At 38.4% G+C, this 24,250-nt stretch overlaps 1 protein-coding gene across 1 annotated transcript; it reads right to left on the bottom strand.

Moving 5' to 3' along the window:
- Positions 1-734: 734 nt before the first annotated feature.
- Positions 735-22,436, bottom strand: NMBR (neuromedin B receptor). The gene is made up of 3 exons (XM_013194172.3): positions 21,509-22,436; positions 5,746-6,094; positions 735-3,426 (listed from the first exon to the last, which is right to left on the bottom strand). Exons 1-3 carry the CDS (start codon positions 21,922-21,924, stop codon positions 3,025-3,027), a joined length of 1,167 nt encoding a protein of 388 aa, XP_013049626.1. The 5' UTR covers positions 21,925-22,436; the 3' UTR covers positions 735-3,024.
- Between the last annotated feature and the right edge of the window lie 1,814 nt (positions 22,437-24,250).

Genomic DNA, 24,250 nt, shown 5'->3' with positions numbered 1-24,250 from the left:
GCACAGTCACTCTGTCCATACCACACATAGGAATTTAAGACACCGAGTGAAAGGAATATCAATCAAACATAAGCATCAAATCTAGTGTAAATTTGATTATTATTTTTTTGGTAGGGTATCTATCTGTATCATCTGGTAAAGTCCATATCAGACAAATGCCTTTAGGAAATTAAAATAATATAAATAAATAAATAAATAAATAAAACCACAGTGGATTTTAAAGTCCTATGAAATGCTACATTGTGTAGAGATTGCCAAATAAAATGACCGGCAGAGAACCAGAAAAAAAAATGCAGAAATAGAAGGGAAACTTGATCACAGTCAATGACAACCATTGAAAATTGAGAAAGGAAGGCTTCAAGCTTTTGTGTTTTTTGGGTGCAAAATATCTGGAGCTAAAATTTTTTCAAGACTGACCAGAATAGGGGAACTGAAAACTCTGGCTGGTATCCAGGAATTAGTGTAGTAAAGAGAAGTCTTGAAAAGATGTTAGCTCATGCAGAGTTACGGCATAGAGGGAGAGAAGAGGGGAAATGGAGATTTCGAGAGGATGAAACAGTATTACACAGTTATGGATGGCAGTTTCCTTAACTATTCCAGATAGAGTTACAAGATGTTGTCAATCTGCATCTTCATGTAAAGTCTCCCATGGATCCACTGCAGTCATTGAGATACTGCAGTCAGGTAGGGCAAGCAGTATGGAGCTTGTCTACAATGGACACAATTTTGGCTACAGCAGTTACATACTACAGGTCTTACCATGTAAATGTTATAACAATATACCTTCTTGTTGTTTTAAAAATAGCAGTTGGATGATGACTGTCCTTGAAGTTATGGGATCTGGTAAAGAAGTTTTGAACTTCAGCTCATTCCAGAGTTACAAATGGAACTAAGTAACAGCAAGTGCACTGTTAAGGACAAAAGGAAATGTAAGCTACTACACTGCATTAACACTTCAGCTTTCGAATTTATAAGGCTTGCAACTAATTTTGAAACCAATCAAAACTTCTGGCGTCATTTCTACTATTCAATTTAAAGAAGTTGCTGCAGAAGTGCAGGTTAAAATGTTGTAACAGAAGAAGATCTGTGATGGACCGGTTCCACCCAATTTGGAAGGAAGAGCTAAAATCACCTTTGCCTCATGAACTGGCCACAAAAAAAAAAAAAAAATACTTCCAGAAAGTGCCATTGTCTGCCACTACAGACTCTTCTTGTAAGAATGACATTATAAGTGTCTCCTCTCTGGAGCTCAGACCCAGAACAGACCGTGTCCCAGTTAACCTCTCATGCGGGATAGAGAATGACAGTGCACAGCTGTATAAGGGGAGAATCAGTTCCTACCCCATCATCTATTTGAACAAGATTTCGTGCAGCCATGTTACAGTTTAGAAATGTTCATATAGATGCCCTTACATGACTTGTTGCAGCAACAAATTTCAGTCATTGTGTCTATTTGACTACTTGTCATGACCTGTGAGGTGATTCTCAGAATACTAATAAAGAACGGCTCTTTTCCTAAGCACAAAATGATATGCATTGTTCATGGCACTGGAAAATGATTCACCAAATAAAAATAAAAATAAAAATCCTTATAGGCAGCCCAGATAGAATTTTCATAAGTGCATTGGCTATTTATACACAAGGGTCTTCAGGAAAAGAAACGCCTTTTAAAGGTGAGATTTTCAACTGTGTTTACATTTTGTTTAGACTGGTAAACACCATGTGCAAGAGAACTGAGCATCCAATGCTGGCTGTTGGTTATGTTTCACTTGGGCATTATTTCATATTAGAGCTTGCCTGGTCCCATGGGCTTGATGATCATTAGTGGTCAGAGAATGTAGGTGTGTTTCAGCAGGCCATCCTTTAATTTGGTTTTGCCTGGATGTGATCTGGTTTCTATGTAATGAGACTACTCTGAGATGTAAACTGAAACCCAGAAAGAGATGATGACAGGGAAATTTACTTTAAAGGACTATCTCTTGTTTCAGCTCAAACACAGACACGCATGTGAGTACCTAACTTCCTGGTCATAACTATCCTAAATTAGACTTGGTCCCCAAGCCAATTAATTTCAGAATAATCTTATTACTGCTTTTTAATTTTAATATTGGTTTAAGTTTACAGTTGTCATAGGAAGCCTTGCCACAGACCCTTTGAAAAAGCCACTCTGAACTTTACGTTTCTGAATGTTCTATTCCATTAGATGTCCTTCTTAGCTGCGTAGTGATATCAGGAAGATCTGTAGCTTGTAGCAAATATAAAGTATGTAATTACTCTAAGCCAAGGTTGCTGCAGAATTAACAAATCAGAGAAATGAGGATTCAGACAATGAGTTCTGCATGTCACACACAACATTTTTCTTTTGAGTTGTTCTTGACAAGAATGAAATTTTAGCAGATAAACTTATGACCACTACAGAAAACAGTAAACAAATACCCCAAAAAGTAAATTCTCATCTTTATATCTGCCAAAATGAATAAACAAGGCAGATTTAAATGAGGCACAGATCTGGCACTTGATACTTTAATATTTTGTATCTGAAACTAGAATCTATGCCTTTGAATGGCTCCTTAATTGGTCCAAAAATGCCTATAAGTCTTTAATGAGAAATGCTTGTATAAACAGCACAGCTAAAATCATGCAACAATCTATTAGAGTAAGACATAAGCCTGGATGAATATTCACTTAAAAATACATATTTTTTAGATCAGAAAATCTATAATTTTTCAAGCATTAAATAAACTATACTAATATTCACACCATTATTTTGTTTTCTTATATGTTAATTATATACTGTCATCTCCTTTAACATATAAAATGGAGCCAGTCAGCTTTGTCTTCTCAATAAACTATACTCTTCATGTCTGTCTAAAAGTAAAACTAAATGTGAAATAACCACGTATTGGACAGACTTCAGTAGATCCTCTGTTTAGACCATCTAAGCATATGCGAGCCAAAACTGAGCTACAAGCCACAAAGAAAAAGTTCAGATTTGTTCCACAGTCAAAGATCACACCTATTAAATCATAATGACATTTCTTGTTTCAAGTTGTGCCCATTCAGTTGTGTCACACTAGTCACTGTGTTCCTGGTATTACTTTTCAGGGAAGTCATCTGAACAGCAGAAGAGTTGTGAGAGTAACTGGCAGATCTCTCTTGCTGAGATTTCTTCCTGCAGCGAAGCTGGTTGTTGAAATGTCTTCTAAAACTCTCACTGAGAAAATACAGTGCAAACGGGTTGACACAAGAGTTGCAGAAGCTTAGTACTCGGGCGACTAAGGTAACAACCATATGACCTATTGATGAATCAATCTCATTGTAATTAAAAGACCGGTACATGTATAACACATGGTTAGGAAACCAACAGATAGCAAAGAAGGCAACAAAAACTAGAACTATTTTTGCCAGACGTTTCCGAGTTTCCATCTAAAAAGATGAAGAGAACCCAAATGAACAACAAGGAATAGAACCACTATTACACATAACAGACAATTAAAACGTAGCATTTCACTTTATATTAACTTTAACAATTATCATAAGTAAAAATATTTCCTTTAGGGGCTCAGGTTTTTTTCTATATCATTTACTTTTCTTTCCCACTTTCAGTTCATTTACAGAGAAATATCATAGATGTCTGCAGTTACAGAAGTTTGCTTTTACTATGTGATATACTCAACAAGAGCAATTCATGACCCAAGTATGCATTGGTGTATAGCCTGAAAGCACGCACCAAAGGGTGCCATAAAATATAACATTTTCTGATGAGATGTCAGTACCTGGCTTGAAACTTAGCTTTAATTAGAAAGCTACTTAGAAACTATTGGTTTTGAAATGTAGAGACATTTCAAGTCTGACACCTAAGGTTTTAGCCGTAAGGTGCATCCCATTATTTTGCTTGAAATTACTCAGCTTGCACCTCTCTCCTAGGGAAATGAGTAAAATGGTGCATCACACACGCTGAAGCATCTTAATTCCAGGGTAAGTTGAAAAGCTTGACCAATCTTCAATAATGACTTGAAAGAAATGTACCTTAATTGCAGTGCTAAAGTATAATTGGATTACAATGTAAATATTTAGAGCGGTTGAAGAGCTGAAAGGAAATGAGCCTCCACAGAGGCTCCAAAACTGAGAGAGAGAGAGAAACGGGCCAGGTGGAAGGTACAAAAGGGAAGTAGGAACTTTCTATATATTCCTCCCAAAATATTTACTATGTACGTCAGGTACCAAACTTTCCCAGAAAGAGGAAATTTTTCTGGCTTTCCTCAATTTTCTATCAAATGTGACCTGAACAATATCAAGTGATTTTTTTTTTTTTAAACAGGTTTTCAAAATCTGTGAAATAAATCTGTAAGTACAGTTTTCTCTGCTCCACATTAAATAATAATAATAATTATTATTATTATTATTAAAAAAAAAAACAGTGGAGAGTTCTCAAAGGATGGGAAAACTCTACCATTTCAATTTTGTAGGATTTGCACTGTGCCAGATGGCAACAGCAGACTAAAATATTAAACTTTCATGCTATTGCCTAAAGAAACTTGAGTTGAAAACAATAGTCTGAATTTACTTTTTCTTGCTGGGAGATATGTAAGTACACTGGATTTTTCTGCTCTTCTGAGTCTCATAGATTAAATAAATACATACATAAATAAATAAACCTAAGTTGAATGAAAAAAAAAATGTTTTAATTTTGAAAATACATTTCAGAATGTGAGTTCAGAAAGGTGATATAAATTAAATATTTTTTCTAACCTGAGGGTTCAGCCAAAAGGCTCTCTAAATTTCAGATGAAAATAAAATAGTACATGAAGTGCTAATATGCTTGCATTTTGACAAGAAACAGGCTAGAGTAGAAATTAAATGTTGAACAAAAAGGGCATGAGGGAATGTGGTCTTTCTTTTTCAAAGAATGTGTATGTTCTATATATGAAAAGAAATCTCAGTGAGTAAAAAGGTGTTTTCTACAATATTGTCAGAGAAAACTCTTCCAAATTGTTTTAATGGGCGTAAGTATTTTTCTCTTTCAATACCAATCTGTTTGTAAACTGTTTGAGGTACTTTACTGCAAGAGCTGTGGTTCATATACAAATGTTCCTGCTAATGAACGGCCTGTTGCTATCTTACTGCTTGATACTCATTACAGGGAAGCTGGCTGTTAAAATGCTCTGTCTCAAAAGTGTACGGAAGCTATACTGAAAGTTCTGTAGCAAATATAATAGAAAGGCTATTAAGAAAAGTTTAATTGTTAACTCAGGATTGTATCCAGGAAAGATCTACTCAGAAAGACAAAAAATAATCATTTCATGCTCTGTGTTGATATTTTCAGTGCTCCTTGGTCTGGGAAGAATCTCAGAGACCCTAAGAAAATATTTACCTTCCTATGTCATTTTTTTTTTCATTTCGAAGTATGAGTAAAAGAAGATGAATTCAGTAAGAACACAAGCAACAGTTACACTAGCAACACATACATACACATAAACCAATCCTATTTCTTTTTAGGAATATGCTTTGATAGCATTGAATTTATGTTTTTCCTCATATTCATTTACATACTGGGCCTAATACTAATTAATTGTGAAAACAAGGAGATTTTTCAGATAATCCTGAGCTTAGCTCATACATGTGGAAACTGAATTAATCCTCTGCAAAATCCAACAATTTGGATGTTTAAGTTTTTGTGCTTTCATTTATAAGTGTACACAGCAGATAAATCTTTCATTAGAAAGTAAATAGCAAACTGCTTACCTGTCTTTTGGAATGCTCGCTGTATTCTCCTGGGATGTTGTGGGCACTTTTTATTAAACTCTTTGCAATATGACAGTAGTAGATACTAATAATGGTCAGAGGGATAAGAAAATACACTAAGAAAATCAGCACAGAATGGATCTTCGGGTGCATGTCATCCTTCATGGGGTATGGTATGCATGCTTTGAAAGTGGCGTTATCTGTGTTATTGATATGGGCCAGCTCAGAGAACACTGCTTCAGGAACTGCCAGGAGCATGGAGATTATCCAGATGGTAATGGCTTTAACACAGGTCCATAGCACTGCACTGGAGGCCTGGATGTCCATGGGATTTACAATTGCTTTGTACCTGAAAGTGATAAAAATGCAGATGCAAATTAAAAGGTGTCTTTTTGTATGATGCATAAGGCCACTTCATAACTTTGGTTAAAAAAGGTCATTTTTTGTTCCTCTTTGAAACATCAAGGGGTGTGTAATCTTTAACAAATTTACATTTTCTAAATCTCTAAGCTTCCAGTTCATATATACCCATTAGAAGTGGCCAATGAAGCCCTGGTTGCAATCTGTGGCTGTAGGTGCCCATTCTATGCCAGCCTTGTGAAAACACAGCAGGCACCACTCCACTTTTCCTTTCCTGAGACTGTCCCAGCAAATCCCCAAATGCACACCCTACCTCCATACTTACATCTGAGTCTCATACCAGCACATTCGTGACAGGGTTTGTTTTCTTCACCAGCCCAGGACTCCTGCCTGACACCACCTCATTTCCACTCACAAACTCAGTGCCACTCCACTAGCCGCCACCCCCCCCCTTGTTTTTTCACCTCAGCACCTTTATATGCATGGATTTACTGTCCTGACTGCAACACTCAGAATATAAGCCTCTTCATAAACTCAGGCAGGAATGACTCCCAAAAGCCTGGGCAGAAGTATTAAACTCTTAAATAAAGTAAACATTTTCACAAAATAGTTGGAAACTGCTGCCTCCACATTTTGGGAAACTGTCCCATAATATATGATTACACATAAACTTTTGCAGTATTGATAATTTCACGACCATTACAATGAAAACAGGAAACATTGCAGAGGAAGGCAATATCACACTACAGTAAAGCAAAATAAAAGAATAGAAGTAGATACCTGTTAGGAATTCTTCTATAAAAAAATGTTGCAGAAGTTGACACAGAGGGATACTTTCCACCAGAAAAGGTCTGTTTTAAAAGGCTAGATGTATTTTGAGAGAAATGTTTCAAAACTCCCTTAATGTTTTGCTTATTTGTTTAATTCTGATTTTGAAAATTATTTATTTTCAAAAAGTAAATTAATTTTTATGCTTCTATTAAAAACTGAACATTTAATAAAACATTTCAGTTTAAGTGAAAAGTTGTGGAAAATTAGAAGTTTAGAAAATAAAAAAAAATAGAAAATTAAACTCAGTAAAGTGTTTCTGTTAATGCTGTAAATGTTGTTTAGCATTTCTTCTAATACACAGTGAGAAACTGCCTGGACACAAAGGTGTAAGGAAATCCTTTATTCTGTCATAGCAAGGATAGAAACTTCTGCACAAAGCACAAAGTCTCACCAGCATAAACTGTGACCTTATTAGTCAATAATTTGCTTCCTATTGTTGTCTGCCTTGATTTCATTACATGAAGACAGACCTTCTATTTCATTTCATTCAACTTAGGTGACGTCAAGTCCTGCTCATTTCTTTTAAAGTTTGTATTGATGGAGAAGAGCTGGTTTGGGGACTTAGAGGGGAAGGGCATTGGATTAAAAAAATATATATACTGTTTTGTACTATAATATTTTTCTCTCTTTTTGCAATGCAGTGATTCATAGAATCAGGGAATCATTGAATATCCTGATTTGGAAAGGACCCACAAGGATCATCAAGTCTAGTTCCTGGCTCCACACACAACCGCCCAAAAATCAAACATATCTGAGAGCATTGTCCAACACTTCTTGAACTCTGGTTCAGGCTCGGTACCATGACCACTTCCCTGGGGATCCTGTTCCAGTGCTCAACCACCCTCTCGGTGAAGAACCTTTTCCTAACACCCAGTCTGACCCTCCCCTGTCACAGCTCCATGCTATTGTCTTGAGTCCTGTCACTGTCACCAGAGAGCAGAGATCACTGCCTTTCCCTCCATTCTCCTCATAAAGAAACTGTAGGTCACCATGAGGCCTCCCCTCAGCCTCCTCTTCTCTAGGCTGCACAAACCAAGTGACTTCAGCTACTTTGTGCTATTTTGATCACTTCGTGCTATTTTGTCCTATCACTCAAGACAGTGACCTTGTCACAATACATTGTTTACGCAGCATTTGGTCTGGTTAGTATCTAAATGGGAGACTTTTCAGAAGCCTTTATAATACTAGAAAAGGTGGCATATATTTGTGCTTTGGCACATACTGCTGTTTCAGCAGATAAAAATAAAATAAAATAAAATAAAATAAATAAAATAAAATAAAATAAAATAAAATAAAAAATATAATTAATATAATATAATAAAAACAGTTCAGTCCAAAAAACTTCAAAATTGTACTTTAGCTGACTAGCCAACTGCAAGACAGCACTCCTCTTTCAAGATCTTGGTAGTCTGTGTCAATGGGAATAAAAAGGCACTAAGCACTTTACAAAATCTGCCATGTTATTTATATCTCTGAAAAGATGTAGAGTAGAGACAGGTGACAGATAAAATCAAATATAAACTGGGTGAACTTAGAAGTGTTTCCAAAATGAATACCAAGCCTCTTTCTTTGTATAAAAACAACGTAAGGCTAAAGCATATCACCAACCATTGAAATTAGAAAGTGTGTATTTTCTATAAATGGTAAAACATTGGCAAGCCAGAGTAAGGAGCAAATTATTTAGTCAGATTAGTAAGCAAAATCCATCTTTACTTCACTGATGAAAAAATAAAATTATAGGTTGTCATGAAGATCAGGAAATAATTATAAGTATGCATTTGGTTTTAATTAAATGCTTTCATGTAAATTCTGTCTTCCTACATCCTCTGTTATTATTGCTGCTGACAAAGGCATCCCAATTCAGGAAACATTTTTATAGTGAGTTTCCTTTCTTTGGAGCTATGGTTTCTGCCAATGGACACAAGCAAAAACTTGCCCACTCTGCAAATACTATTTTTATTTGTATAGTGTTTTTTCACTACAAAGCAATCTCTTCCCATACACAAAAACAAAAATAATCATGAAAGAAAGAATATCTTCTTCCTACAGAGTTATAACTTGCTTCTACCTTATAAACTGCAAGTATAGCTTGTCTACTCCTCCCTATCTGTATATTCAAAGACCTTCATAAATGTATGTCTCAGTTCCCAGTTAACATGTAAAGCTAACTGGGAAAAACACTTGTCTGTACTGAGTCCATAATGCTATTCCTCTCTCATACACCTGACTTCAAAAGAAGCTGCTTCATGGTTCATCCTAAGCTGTCCCTCCATTACACTGGGACCTCTTTCTCTAGAGTGCTTTGCTGGATGCCCTTCAAAAACACATTAATAATAATAATAATAAATAATAAATAAATAAATAACAGACAATACTTAAGAAGCCACTGGACTATAATTACAACCTACCATAATAACCTGGGTTGCCTCAATATTTCTTTGCCCTCTTGTCTATGTATCTTTTTTTCTCTTACTTAAAAACCTTTTTGGTCAGCGACTTTCTTCTTCTTGTTCATAAAACCATGAGAACAAATGTAGAAAGTTATATATTATCAATAAGATAATATAAGTAAATCTGAATACAAAACAACATCTATTTCTCTTCCTCCTAATTGTTTTCAAATCTTTACCAAGCAACAGTTTCTAACTGGCTGAAGATAAAGCAGAAAGAGAATATATTCCTTCAAAAACTGCCATTTTCAAATGTTTAGTTCAAAGATTGCAGCTACCTTCTACTTAACGGTCTATCTCCTCTCCTAGCGGTGCGCTCATGCCTTACTTGTGCCCTAGGCTGCTCTGAGTACTCTCATATACAAAGATATGTAGTAGATCTTGTGATGGAGCTGGTTTACATGCTTCACTTCCATTTCTTAACTGCTGAATTAGACTGTTTATTCATAAAGCCCTCAAGCATACTAGCCTCAAGCTTTCCAATGTTCTTCAGTCATCTGGAGTGTCCTGTTTCAACACAAGAACAAACTGAAAATATCACTCTGTCTGTCTGTGATGTTTCTTTTCATTCTTGTTTCCCAGCTATGTCTGCTTCATGTAGCACCAGCCTAAGGAAATATTTGTCACAAAAATGCAATGCCAGAATTTTCCTAGTATTTTTATCATTGACACAATTGGCACGTGTAGGTCTTAAATTCACACCATTAAAGACTGAGGGAGTAACTGAATACACAAATAGAACCTTAAAACCATCTTATGTAATTGTTCAAGAAAACAATTGCAATACTGGCCAAGAACAGTGATTTTCATATTAATCTCTAAGAAATGTCTTTTTAAGTTTCACATTCTGCAAAGTCCATCCGTCTGACAGAATGAAAACTCCCAGTTCTGCAGTCTTCCATAAACCTCAGCCTTCAAGTTATGTCCAGCAGTTGTCCACTCCACTAAAGTAGAATGAAGTTTTGCATGGGGCCAAATCCCTTTCCCTAGTATTGGCAGTTCTGTTGACTAAACAGTTGATCATTAAAGAGCAGAACAATATAACTAGTTGAGAAAAAGATGGAATCATTTGGTTTCCAGTGTCATGGGAACTTCTTTGATAACAAACAAGAAGTCTGAGATTATCAAGTATTCTATTTTATTCTTTTAAATTCTTGCAATTTAAAGTGCATATATATGGCTATATATAATTAGTGCTAACATTTTTGTTCTTTGTTTATGTCTTAAGTGCAGGGAATTGCATTCACCAGGAATGAGGTCCGATGGCTTAGTATAATAAACAGTGCTTGAAGTGAAGACTAGCAGACCATATATAAACACAATTAAAATGAATATCAATGGCATGTGCTCTGTATCTCTCAGGGGTAAATTCCTAAGATTTTTTGAAGGGGAAAGATTTTTCCACTCTGTAGAAACGCACTATTTTGAAACAAAAACTGTCAGTAATACTTCAACAAAAAGTCTGATTTAGCCTTTTGGATGATGATTTCCCCACCCAGGAAATAATGAAAACAGAAGATTCTCAGGATGTTGGAGGTTTTTTTGTTTGTTTTTGTTTTTCCATGTGAAATATACTACTTGCCCTGTCCACTCAGCATTTCAGATGAGAGTGGTGATTTTTGTCTGTTTTCTCTTTATTTTTAATTTTCCCATCTCTTGCTATTCTTTCTCTTGCTACTCCCCTCATATTAGCTAGCTATATTTCTTATGACCTACTACAAATCCTACAATAGCTCACTGCCTGCAATCTGGCTTTTTACTTGTTTAAGTCCATTTACTTGTAACTGCACTCGTTAAAAGCACCATCATTCATTTGTTCAGTTGTCCTCCTGAGGACAGTAATAGTAAAGTGCTTCATTGACTATTATTCAGAAAAGTTAGTATATATTAGTATTTCCAATAGATTCACATTTAACTTTGATAATGCCCAGAAAGAGTCACTGATGAAAATATTTTTACACATTTTTAAGATAGACAAATGAAAGGAAGAGGAGACGATGGAAGGGAAAAGGAAAAGGAGCGGAAGGGGAGGGGGAGGAGGAGGGGGAGGGGGAGGAGGGAGGAGAAGGGGGAAGAGGGAGGGGAAGGGGGAGGAGAAGGCGAGGAGAGGGAGGGGAGGGAAGGGAAGGCAAGACAAGGCAAGGCCAGGCCACATTGTGGGCTGCTCTAACAGTTTGACAAGGTAGTTGACTTCAGTGCTCAGGCCTATGTTTTGGCACTTCTGAATATATGTGTGTATATATGTCTATATGCATATATAAGCACATGTACATACATGCACAACAAAAAATATACATTTTTCCAGTGCCTGATCCCAAGAAAACTACCCAAAAAACTCACTCAATGGCTGGCCTACCCTCTTCCACTCTGTCCCTCCTTTCTTGAATTTTAAATTATGCAAGTAGCTGTTATTTCCCCTGTTGTGCATGACCAGAGCTCCCCTGACTCTGATCTACTTAGTTTGCATCTGAACTTTATTGGGATCCTGAAACTAAGCTCAGTGAAGCTGAGGAACCTGAGCTCAAAGTAGGGTTTAAATAATGCCTAGAGCCCACCAAAGGCATTAGCTTTCATAAAACAGCTGTGACTGTGACAGAGGGAACTCTGGTACCTGCCTCTCCAAAAAGAAAATGGAGCACTCATTCAGCCAGCATATCCAAAAGTCATTATCCAGGCCTGCCAGACAGTGGTGCAAAAGTAATATTTCATCAATGACAAGAGAAGCTTATTCTTACTAGGCTGTGTCATACAAATCCTAGATTTTGCATTTCCCCCTGGGAAGTATGAGGCAGCTTAGTATGTATTTTCTCTTGGTTTTTGGTGCCTTTCTGGAGCCCTTACCTCAGTGCAATACTAATTGTAATTTTGGATTTTGGATTCTGCTTGGGAGGGTTAGGCAGGAGGAGAGGAAGATCAACACCTAGGTTAGAGGATAGGCATTGCCACATTTAGCCTAGACAAGCTCACATACTGTATGGGTTTGTCCCTTAGTGCTGTTTGGATTTGTCTCCTAGTGCTCTGTTCTCCATTTAGATATTTCTTCTACCTTTCTGTAATTCCATTTCTTAATAAATAAATAAATAAATAAATAAATAAATCATAGAAAATCACACCTAACCTTCTCTTGTTTTTTCTGAGTTTATATTCTGGACCTTGAAAGGTCAAAGGATTTTCAGGAAAGAAACATTTCCCAAAAAGGGGGCTCAGTCCAAATCCTGTTGATACTCGTGCGTTTAGAGTGATGAGACAGAGTTGTGCGCTTATCTGCATATCAACTATATGTTTATTGCATGTCTTGCAGCAACGATATCCACAGATACTTGAATGAAAAAGATCATTTCCTATCTCATAAAAGCATGAGACCTGTCTCATAAAATCATCAGTGCTGGAGCAGAAGATCAGTAAGAAATGCTCTGCCCAGAAGAAGAAATCCCACATGTGGGATATGCTCAGTGCTAGTTTACCCTTATAAAATTGTTGTTGTTACAAAAGCAGTGCTCCTATTTCCTTGATTAATTCAGTAATATCTCATGCCTATGGCAGATAACAGTTGAGGAGAACATTATATTGTCAGATGATTTCTAGAAATGATACAAGCCAGGAAGAAATAAATAACTAAATCTCTATTAATGGATCTGGAACAGACTTAGAGTTTACCATTTGAAAATCTAGACCCAAAATCTCTGATTTCTAAATTCAAAAAGCTACAACTTAATAGATTTGCTCCAGTATTATCATCTAGGAGGCTCCACTCTGGCACTTTTAAGCTAGTTTCCATTTCCATTTAATTTGTAACTTCTGTTGTAAATTGGCATTGAAATCAATGTAGATGGCATTGAACATTAAAAATAATGGAGGAAAAAAGTTAAAATACAAATCTCTAAATTACAGTCAAACAAACTTTGAGCCAAAGTACAAACGTGACACTAAGTTTAAAAAAAAAAAAAAAAAACTGTGAAAAGTAGTTGGAAAAAAAAATGAAACAGTATTTGGGTTAGACATGTAAAGAACAAAAGATAATCACACAAGACAGAATGATAACACATAACATACTAGAATAATCCACTTCTTTCATATTCATACACACACCATAATATTATTTGTAAATATGCTTGTGCAAAGCTGGAAATATTTAATTAATACTACACACAGCAGAATTAATTGCATCAAGGTGCATACAGGTTATTTGTCTCTGTTACTTTCTCTAAGATCCGACAAATTCTATCAACTTAATGACAAAACAAACTTCTCTTTAAGGGAAACAAATTTGCCTCTTCCCTTCCACAACTTTTTGTGAACTTGTAAGAACTTGCTATTTGTGATCATGTCGTCAAACTGGGCTCAGTCTTGGCATGGATTACTAAACGTTAATAGCGTTAATAGTAAATAGTAAACACTTAATCAGGCTTAGGAATTGTGGTTGCACATGCTTTGTTTATTAGTACATACTAAAACACACGCAAAATCTAGCACTAGGAATATATAGTCTGGAAGAATGGGCCTACAGATATAACCTATGTGAGAAATACACCAGTTCCTTGATAATTAAACTATTTAAAACAAAGATTCAAAGAAATTGTCCCTTTTGGGAAGGACATTTGAGTGATCCATCACTCCGCACATCTATAATAGACAAATATATTTATTACTCATTGTCTAACAAATTTATCTTCACAGAAAACAAGTGAAAGCTTTTCCCTCGAGGTAGAATTGGTAGAGCATATCTGATCTTCCACATTATTTCTCAGCACCTGATAAATGCAGACTTGAGGATTCCAACAGTCCAATTGAGATAAACACATTGCAACAAAGTATATAAGGGAATCGTGTTCACCATGTTATTGGAAGGGGCAAACAAACAAAATAAATGTATGGAGATCTGTGTTCAGCCCTGCTTAGTAAGAATTCAGCTAGATCTGCTTTTCAGTAGCTATTTTACCTGTCAGAGGCATAGGCTCTTACTGAACTGATCAAAGAAACAGGAAACGGAAGAAATGGTTTTGTAACAGTTCTCCAGGTTTTAGGCTGCAACCTACAAAAGGCTATCGGACACTGGCATTTACATTAATCAAAGCTAGGTTGGCTGCTGTCAGCACAATAAAGGCATCGCACTGATCACAGACTAGGATAAACACCACAGCCATTCTTCACTTTGCCATGTTGAGGACTAATCTGTTGAACGAATGAGTTGAAAAGCACACACAAGACACACACACAGAGAAAAGAGTTTAACAGATGCTTCTGTCTGAGAAATTCGAGAACAGGAGAAACATAGTTTGCCTAATGTGGGTAGAAAATGTTGTTTTTGAGATATCACTTTCAGCTGTGCCAAGATGAACTTCTCCAACAGCTGATTTGAATTGCCTGACTTAGACTAACTTATCCTAGAAAAGGTAATTCCTGAAACAACTTCAAACATAAAATTTCTCCTGCATTTTTTCCCATCCTCTTTTTCTTTCTGAAATATATTCCATCATATTCCTTTTAGCTGTATGGAATGGTTACAAACAAATTAGAACATTTTGGGGTGGGAACAGGTGAGAACAGGTTTCACTGTTAACTTGACAAAAGTGATTGCTCCTGTTTCTGGGTGAAGTTCAACCTAAGGACATCTTATACACAAGAAGGCAGAGAAGAGCCAATAGACCAATACATGTAAAAACTGAACTTCCTTTTATAACTGGCCATCTATAAAAACTTTTCTTGAACTGTAATGCAGACTTCTTGTGCGAGTGTGAGACTAATATGATAATTGCCCTACTAAGGGCAAATATCCCACTCCCCTGCTTGTCTTGTGCAACCACAAAGCCGGGCAATTAGTAACATGCTATGTTACTTGGAGCACCACTTTCAGCATGCTGGCTACCCATCTTCACAAATATTTGTCCTATATGTGAGGTAATGGCAAGGAGAGAAGCTCTTGAAGAGGGTAGGCCCAGCTCTGCCCAACAGGAACCCTCTGGGTTTGTAAACACACAAAGGACATAAAGGTGGTCATAAAGGTAGAGCTCCAGTAATGACAACCACCTTGCTGTGACTGGGGCAACACGGTCCCATCCCTCATCATCTTCATTTTAAGCAGCTGAGCTGGGAGGTAGAGGGTTTTCTCCTGTGCACATCCTTTATCCTGTGTGATGGCACTGAGCTATGGATTAAATACAAGAAAAATCTCTTTCAAAATATAAGGAAAATAAATGTTTACTGTTAGGGTGATCAAAAGAGAGGTTGTGAAGCCTCCATCCTTGGAGAGATTCAAAACTCAGATGGCCATTGCCCTGAGCACCCTGCTCTAGATGACCCTGCTCTGAGAAGGGGTTTGGACTAGGCAATTTCCAGGGGTTCCTTCCCACCTCACTAGTGCTGTGATTCAATACTTTTATATCATGCCATTCTCCGTTGGACCAAAATGCTTGAATTTTATGCAAGGAATTGTTTTACATGGCTGCTGCTGCTACATGAGCTTCACACTGCCTTCTTCTAATTCATATAGCCTCCCAAGACAGAAGCCACATGACCAGATGGAGTTTCTTTGTATGAAAAGCTGAGAAAAAGTCCAGTCCCAACCCCATGTCTCTCCTAAATAAAAGGTTGATAAGGATCAGAGACTGTTCTGATACATTTTGATCCCTACTAAATAAACCAGAGTTTCATGCCCAGAAAGCTTTATTTTGTGAGTCAACTTTGCACATATAAACTAAAACGTGAGCTGAAAAAAATTGAAAAGACAAAGCTTGCCCAACCTTTCTTCAATTTATTTTGCCTTGCCTGTTATCACATAATTATAACCATACTGCTACAGCCTACAGTGAGAAAAACATCTGGACCATCAATTTTGTTTAATATATTTCAGTAAATCATTCATTCAATATTTTAATTTCAAATGTTAGGGTTTCCAAGATTTACACTTACAGATTTCATAGTTCTACTAGCTCCACATAATTTTGTTTTCATATCTATTATATATTACAGCCAAGGTATTTTTTTCTCTCTTACACAGATAGACTCTTATTCTATTTCTGGATATTTTTTTCTTTTTTTTTCTTTCTTCTTTAATTATAAGTCATTTCCAGGATGTCATTTAATGCTACTTTCCTCGTCAAGGCTCTTTAGTCATTGAATGTTGGCTATTAGAACTCAAAAGGAAATCATGTCCACTTTTCTGCTTCACCTATTCCACTACTTGTAATAAGAAATGAGGATTTTAGAGGTCTCCAATTCAGCTAAATTCAGCTTTAATCAGCACCTGACAAAAGAAGAAACTTTAAATAAGTTCAGAAGAAAAGTAACAAGAAGACAAGGTGTGCAAATTGAGCCAGACTGTTTTTTGTCATCTGCTGCAGTCAGAAGTCAGCACATCGATATTAAACTTGCACAAAATGTTTTTGAATCTCTGTACATTCTCTGTACACTTTTAAAAATGCCAATTGCAATCTTCCAAAATTAAATCAAATAAATAATCGTCATCGTCGTCATCAAAGAATCAAATACTTTAGCTATTCAAATTTATAGCATTTATTTTTAAGCATTTCATTCAGGCACTCTAGTTATTTAAGTGTGAATTTAAATTTTTAAAATACTTTCTTATTAAAATATAGGAAAGGTGTCATAGAACTCATAAAATAATCCTGTTACCTGGTTACTCAAGTAAACGTCTCATCAAAGGTCATATTTTTGGGGAAGAATATGAAGAAGATGCTATTTGAATTGCAGTAGGGCTAGTTGCTTCACTGTTCAGCTTCACTGTCTTCATTAGAATGCATCAGGACTGTATTTGAGTTAACACATTTAAACCCTTCATTAGAAAGAAAATTAAATCTAGAAAAAGTAGCAGAGTTAAATTTAATCCTAGTTTTATAGTTCATATAAAGAATGAGGCATAAATAACAGCCAAAGAGAAAGGGACAATTCTAAAGCTGTTGTAAGAGGCTGCCATTTATTCCTTCAAAACCTGTTCACCCCTAGCTCTGAGAGGCATTTTGGAAACACTTTTCTGGTGTTTCACTTCCTTACCCTAGAGTCTTTCCCAGGCACAACATTGCAAGATCCGTTACCCTGAGAAGAGGGTGAGGAGCCCCATGGCCCCAGTTTACATTCTGAGCTAATTTTGTGTCCCACCATGGATGTGATTTGGAAAAACACAGTGAACAAGTTCATGGCATAGATCAAGTCAGGCACAGCTCAGGTCAGGTGAGCTATGACTTCTGTCCTTTTTTCAGCAAGGAGTTGCTGGTACAACTTGTCTTCATGTATGCCATGCTGCAATCCCTCTGACTACAATTCTGTCACCTCTTATCCTTAACATCCTCATCCAAGACCACACTGAGTCCTGGGACTTCTTCAACACCCATTGGCCCAGTCAAAGACTGCAGTCCATGGCCCCTGGAGAAGAAGCATTGGCAAGGGTCCCATTTTCATTTCCTTAGACCACCACTCCTCTAGTAAGTGTATCCCTGGCCATCATGCACAAGATCTGTGTGTATCTTCAGGGTGTGCTGAGTGCTACTGGGGATGTTTTGCCCCTTGGTTCTCTTGTGTTGTTGTTTTTTTTTTTTCATTATTTTTATTTATTTATTTTGTACCTCAGTCTCCTTCCTTTTTTTCATTTTTCATCCACTCTAATTATTATTTTTTCTCTTTCTGTAATCCACTTTTGTTTTTTTGTTGGTTTTTTTTTTTTTGGTTGGTTGGTTGGTTGTGGATTTTTGGTTGGTTGGTTGGTTGTGGTTTTTGGTGGTGGTGGTGGTGGTGCTTAAATAGGGAATTGTTAAGTTACCTAGAGGTGGTTTGGTTTCTCTGTGATAGAGAAAAATCAATAGGAGCAATGGCCATGAGAGGAAGGGGTGCTGTCCCTGTACATTTCATCTGTGTCAGTGAGGCGGGACAGCTGGCTCAGCAGTACTGCTCCTGCATCACATTCTGCAGCCCCAGGCCTCTGCCAGAGGAGGAGATTGTGCCCACCTCTTATGCCAACACATTGCACTGACAGTTCCACCACTGCACTGTCTCTGCTGCCACCCTCCTGTGCCCCAAAGGGTGGGACCACAGCAGGCCACTACTGCCCACCTCAGCAGACAGACATGGAGAGACAGCTTGCACAAGCCCAAGGCTGAAAAAGTGTCTCTTTGGGACCCACAGCTAGTCTTGAAATGGAGACAAACTTGAGCACATTTGTTGTGTGCTGTTGACTGTAATCTGAAAGCATGCTTTAGGGAAGACTAGGAAGTACAGTTAAAAATTTCATATGATGTTTGTACGCCGATATAAATAAATAAATAAACAAATGTCAGTATCAGGTAATGAAGCTTAAAAACAGAAGGTGTACATATCTCAAACTAAAAGCACTAGTGATGTTGTGTTATTGACTAGAGACTTCTGCGGCAAAAAGCCATATGAAATTAAGACAGTTTAGAAAAGAGATGTACTTAATGTATGCTAATTTTTCTTCCTTACGGCTTCAGTTTTAGGTAGTGATATACCAAAGTTTAATTCTACTGTAGCTCTTACTGCTAAATGTATCACATACATGTAATTTGCTATGCCTTATTTCCTTCATAAACAGTAAGTGCTAAATTCACTCTGGAAACCAAGATATCCTTTGTTATCCTAATTCATACAGGCAAACTATAAAGAGTTGTAAATATTTTTAAATCTGTTCCTTTGTGCAATCACTGCCTGGAGTTCTATATATTTCTGTGCTAACAGTGAGTAAAAAGTAGGAAATGACCATATATAAAAACATGCTTGGAGCATTAACTGTGAAAGAAGCCACTGTGAAGACATTATAGTCTGCCAGACCAAACTTGTACCAGATTATAACAGAGCCTTTTTAGCCATATCACTGCTACCAAATTGCTAAAATCCTGTTTTGCCTATCTGGAGACAATATTGTCCCCACCAGGCCTTGCCTCCTTATCAGCTCTTAGCTGCAGAATGCTTCCACCACTTCCCATGTGCTGACATAATTGCCCATACATAATTTCTCCATAACTGAATCTCATAGAGATGATGCAGCTTAGGATCTGGCCACAAATTATCATAACAAAAACCCCTCCACACCAGTGCCTCCTCTTCGAAGACAAGTTTCTGTTGTACAAAAAGTAGAACTGAGTCCAATTCAAATTCCATTAAGAGTCAATCCAGCTTCACTGAGAGATGACTTGGGCCCCAGGATAAAAGACACCAGTTTATGAAGTCAGTGGCTTCTCTTCCTCAGTGAAAAATAAGTGGTTTTTTTTGTTTTGTTTTGTTCTTTTGTTTTGCTTTCTCAAAAACTGAAAATGTAACTACAGAGGTTAAAGAAACAGTTGCCAAATTCTTTATATAACCATTTCTGATACTTGCATATAATGTGCACTTCAAATTGCTGGAGGAATGCATTTATTATGAGCTTATATGGTCACATCACACCATTTGTAACTGTTTGGTAGGATGTATAATTCTAAAAGCATTCAGTGCAAACAGATTCAGCATTATGACTTCTTGAATTTATTCTGAAGTTAAAAGAAGAATATAAAAGTATATGAGAAAAAAAATGTTCCAAAGCTATAACAAGTAAATGAATGAATCCTTAACATTAAACCACCAACATTTCTTCTCATTATATTTCACTAGAGATATATCTTCTGCAAATAAATTCTTTCCATTTCAAGTAATATGCCACATTTGTTCTTTTTAAACAGTGAAAATAGAGCAGAAAGGAAAATGAAAGGTCCGCTTATCTCTCTGAGGATAATTTTTGACATATTCCTTAACTGAGCTGATCAGGGAGTTACAGGTGTTTACCTTAAAGTATGTTTTGCATGCTCCTGTTCAAGAACACAATCCATTTTCATATATTATAAAGCCTTTATACAAAAGTATTTCAGGTCCTGATTCAAATACCAGTGAAATTGATGGCCACTGAAGAGCATTGTTAAGTGGAATCAAATGATTTACTGAACTGTCTGGGAAAGATAAATAAATTACAGTTATACTTTATGGAGAAAGGAAGAGGAAGAGAAGAGGAAGAGAAGAGGAAGAGAAGAGGAAGAGAAGAGGAAGAGAAGAGGAAGAGAAGAGGAAGAGAAGAGGAAAAGTTTTGAGGAAACTATACTGTAAGTTAGAAGATATGTCACTTCATGCACTAATATAACACATTTGTTTGGCTTAAAATGCAACAAAAAATGGGGTACCTCCTATGAATAATGATTTTAACATTTTCATTTCTGTCTGAATAAAAGTGTTTAGATAAGAGGGGTAAGATAATTTAATTTAGTTTAAGGTTGCCAATTACATTGCCAGATTTGGTATTTCAGAGCGTGAAGCACAGTCCAACAGCTACCAAGTTTTTATAAATAACTTTAAAATCTGTTTAAATTAATTGGGAGGAAAAGTTCTGGGTCCAGGTCTTTGTTTCTTCCTAATTTGACAATTACTAGAGATGGATTTTTTCCTTTTTGGTTTTGTTGCCCTCCATCCCCTTTTCTTAAGTTCCAAAGAAGACAAAATGGATAGTCTGAATTAAAAGTTTAAAGCTGACTAGTCCAATAGAACAGTTTGGTGCCTCCAAGTTCCCAGAGGCTGAACAATTTCTGGCGGTCACCTCAGGTAACCTGGTGTTTTCTTAAGGCACAAGCACACAAAAACACACACACATGCTCTCACACACACTTTCTCAGCAGAAAGAAATAAATCTATTAAAAATCCTCCTGTGCTTGATTTGGTTTAAGCTGCTTTCTGACTGTTGACATATCACTGTGGCTTGGCATGAATCATATTTAGAACCTAGACCCTTCCTTTAATGAGCAAAATTCTAATACGCAGGCTGTATTTCAATACACAGGTTCTGGGATGGCTCTGGGTTATCCCAGAGATGCAGACAATAGGAACCCCAGTCCGGCTTCCAGCATCCTGGAAGTTGGAGCCACAGGCACACCCATCTCCAGAAACCCTTTAACTTCAGTTAGTAGCAGACATGCCATCAGTCAGTGAGGGAAGGAGACCTATAGGTGACTCACAAGTTGGACTGAGGGGATTGAAAACCAGGGATAGCTCATCAGAGGGGATCCTTACCTTTCGTGCCAGCACTGGCTAGCTTTAGCCCAAGCCACAGAGGACTGGGAAGGGCAGCCCAGCTTTCATACCTGTCAGCACTGAGGGCCGTGAGCGTGAAGACAGAGACACCAACAGAGGTGAGCTGGATGGCAGGGATGATCTTGCAGCCCACCTCCCCAAAGAGCCACTCCTCGGAGAAGTAGCGGGAGGCATCCACTGGCACACAGGTCACCAGCAGCAGCAGGTCACCAGCAGCGAGGCTGGAGATGAAGATGTTGGGCACGCTCCTCATGGCACTGTTGGAGATGAAGATCTTCATAAGGGTGACATTTCCCAGCAAGCCCACAGTAATGATGAGCAGGTAAAGTGAAGGGATCACACAGCGGATGGTGAACATGGCCGTGCCCTGCCCCGGGGGCAGCAGGACTGCGTCTGGCACCAGCTGGGCGCTCCCATTCCCCTCGAGGGACATAGCCGCGAGCTCGGACAGCAGCTCTGCCTCCATCCTTCACCTCCCGGCAGAGCGGAGGTCTCCCGTGTAAAGTGCAGTGGGAGTCACTGAAAATCTTCACCTCTCTGCAAGTCAACCAACTTTATCCCCTTTCCCTTCTGCCTTTCTTCTTCTCCTTTTTTCTCTGTCAGGGTTTGTCCGCTCAGAAATGCGAAGGGCACACCATTTGCCAGCAGAGTAGGGAGGGAAAGAAAGGAAAAGGAAAAAAAAAGAGAGAGAGAGAGAAAGAGAAAGAAAAAAAAAAGAAAAAAAAGAAAAAAAGAAAATGGGAAAAAGTGAAAAAAAAATAGAAAGAAAAGAGAACTATTCCGCTCCCTTTCAGCTCTGTGGACAAGCCCTTCTCCGGGAGGGCAGGAGGGCGAGATATTGAGCCTGGGGTTCAGCAGGAGCCATCAGGACGGCAGCCTGCCCTCGCCCCCCCGGCCCCCCCGGCGGATGCGCGGTGCTGCCGCCCCCCGGGTCCGCGGGTCGGGGCCGCACCGCGGCGGAGCCTCCGGAGCTGTCCAGCGGCGCCGGTGCTGCTGTCCCCGCGGCGGCGGCGGGCGGCTGGCTGCTGGTTCCCGAGCCGGGGGCGAGGCGCAGAGCAAGCCCCGCTCCCTACTCCGCGGCCCCGATTTATACCTGGTGCTGGGAGGAGCCTCCCCGCCCTCCCGCCAGCGCTCGTGACCTCGCCCCAGCCCCGAGACGCCCAGGAGGGCCCTGCGCGGAGGGGAGCCGCGGGGGTCCCCGTCCCCGAGCGATGGGGACGTCCCCGGAGGGGCCGAAGGGGACGGTGCTCCCCGCCGCTGCCATCCCGGGGAGGCGCCGCCTGGGAAAGCCGGAGAGCTGGGCTCCGCGTCGGGTGGGAGGTGGGCTCTCCTTCGGGAAACCCGTCTTCCAAGCACGGATCTTCCCAGTTCACGCAGCTGAAACAGCAGCGCTTTGAAACGCAGGGTACCGGGGAGCAAGGGCATGGAGATGAAGGGGATTTCTTCCTGCCACCCATATGTGGGTTCTGAATAGCTCCTACTGAAAGACATTAGCTGCCTTTAAAGTTTTGGGGTTTACTCTCCAAAGTTGCAACTCATATTAGTCTCAGATAGGGAAATGGGGAAAGCTGATGAGTTAATCATTACTTTTTATTCAAATTGTATATCTGAATGGAGAATAATGTTTTCTTCTATGAAGTGTCTCTTGCTTTTCATCCTTGCTTTTCAATATTTTATTTCCTAGTGCATGCACATGTATTGGCTTTCCAAACAGTTTCATCTATTTCCAGCAGAAGCCGTGAATTTAGGTAGCAGTTCAACTATGCTGCAAGACAAACAGTTCTACTGGACTCAAGTTTTCAAGAGTTAACACAGAGGAATAACAGCATTTGCTAGTAACATTCTCCATGGACTGATTGTTGCCCTTCCTCTTCTCAGAAAGGAGGATGTATAAGTTTGCAGTGACCTTGCTTGCTCATATTATTAAAATAGTTCTCTTGAAGCCCTAGGGGTTTATGACAGGTATATGGAAAAAGAAAATGAATGCATGGATGACTTGCTGAAGTGGGAGAATGAGTTTGAGCACTGAAATACGAGAAGTGGTGTACCATATATGTGCAGTTATACATGGCCTGCCTATGATTTATCTTCTGGAAACTGTCAGTGCTAGTGTTCGGAAATAATCAGGCTAGAAACTTCACGTTTACTAGGCAGGTAATAGAAATTGTCATGGAGCTCCCTTATAAGTGATTCCTGGCACTGACAGTGCTTTCCTCCACACTGTGTTAAATTCATCTACACTCCCTTTGAGGCAGCCTTACAGTTTGCTTGGAAATTATCACAATTGCTAGCCTGCTCTACTTTGCTGAGTGCACACAGACTTTGCTAGGAACATCGATATGCATGCTCCTGCAAGTAATCTGAACCATTCTTTTTGATTTCCATTGGTTGGATCCAATATTTGTCTTTAACCCTGTAAGCCCAGAATATGAGCTGTGGTCCTTCCACTTATTTATTTGAAAATGGGCTTATATGTGAACAATCAATATAACTCCCATATCACATAGTTTAAAATCAACGTGTATCCGATATCAATTTACCAAAACACCAGAAGGTGAGTCTTTTTACATGAATATCAACAGAAGAACAATTTAAAGCTTCTGTTGGCATAAGCTACACTTACAGCTTGCATGGAGAAAGCTGAGACCCCTTGGGTTTTGTTGCACTGAAACTACACTCCCACTGCTGCCCTCCAGGAGAATTTCTTCTACCCAAGTAAGTTATACCTATCATCTAGACTGAAATATGGAATTCCTTAGAATTAGGTAGAATTAGGGACATTTTCAGCAGGA

Source organism: Anser cygnoides, chromosome 3 (genome assembly GCF_040182565.1).
Source record: "Anser cygnoides isolate HZ-2024a breed goose chromosome 3, Taihu_goose_T2T_genome, whole genome shotgun sequence".
Classification (NCBI taxonomy): Eukaryota; Metazoa; Chordata; class Aves; order Anseriformes; family Anatidae; genus Anser; species Anser cygnoides.
This window is presented reverse-complemented; position numbering and strand designations above follow the sequence as displayed.

Coding starts and splice junctions, on each gene's coding strand:
- NMBR (XM_013194172.3), bottom strand. CDS start 21,924: ATGGAGGCAGAGCTGCTGTCCGAGCTCGCGGCTATGTCCCTCGAGGGG. Junction 6,095..21,508: donor ACGGCCCTCAGTGCTGACAG/GTATGAAAGCTG, acceptor TATCACTTTCAG/GTACAAAGCAATTGTAAATC. Junction 3,427..5,745: donor GCGAGCATTCCAAAAGACAG/GTAAGCAGTTTG, acceptor TCATCTTTTTAG/ATGGAAACTCGGAAACGTCT.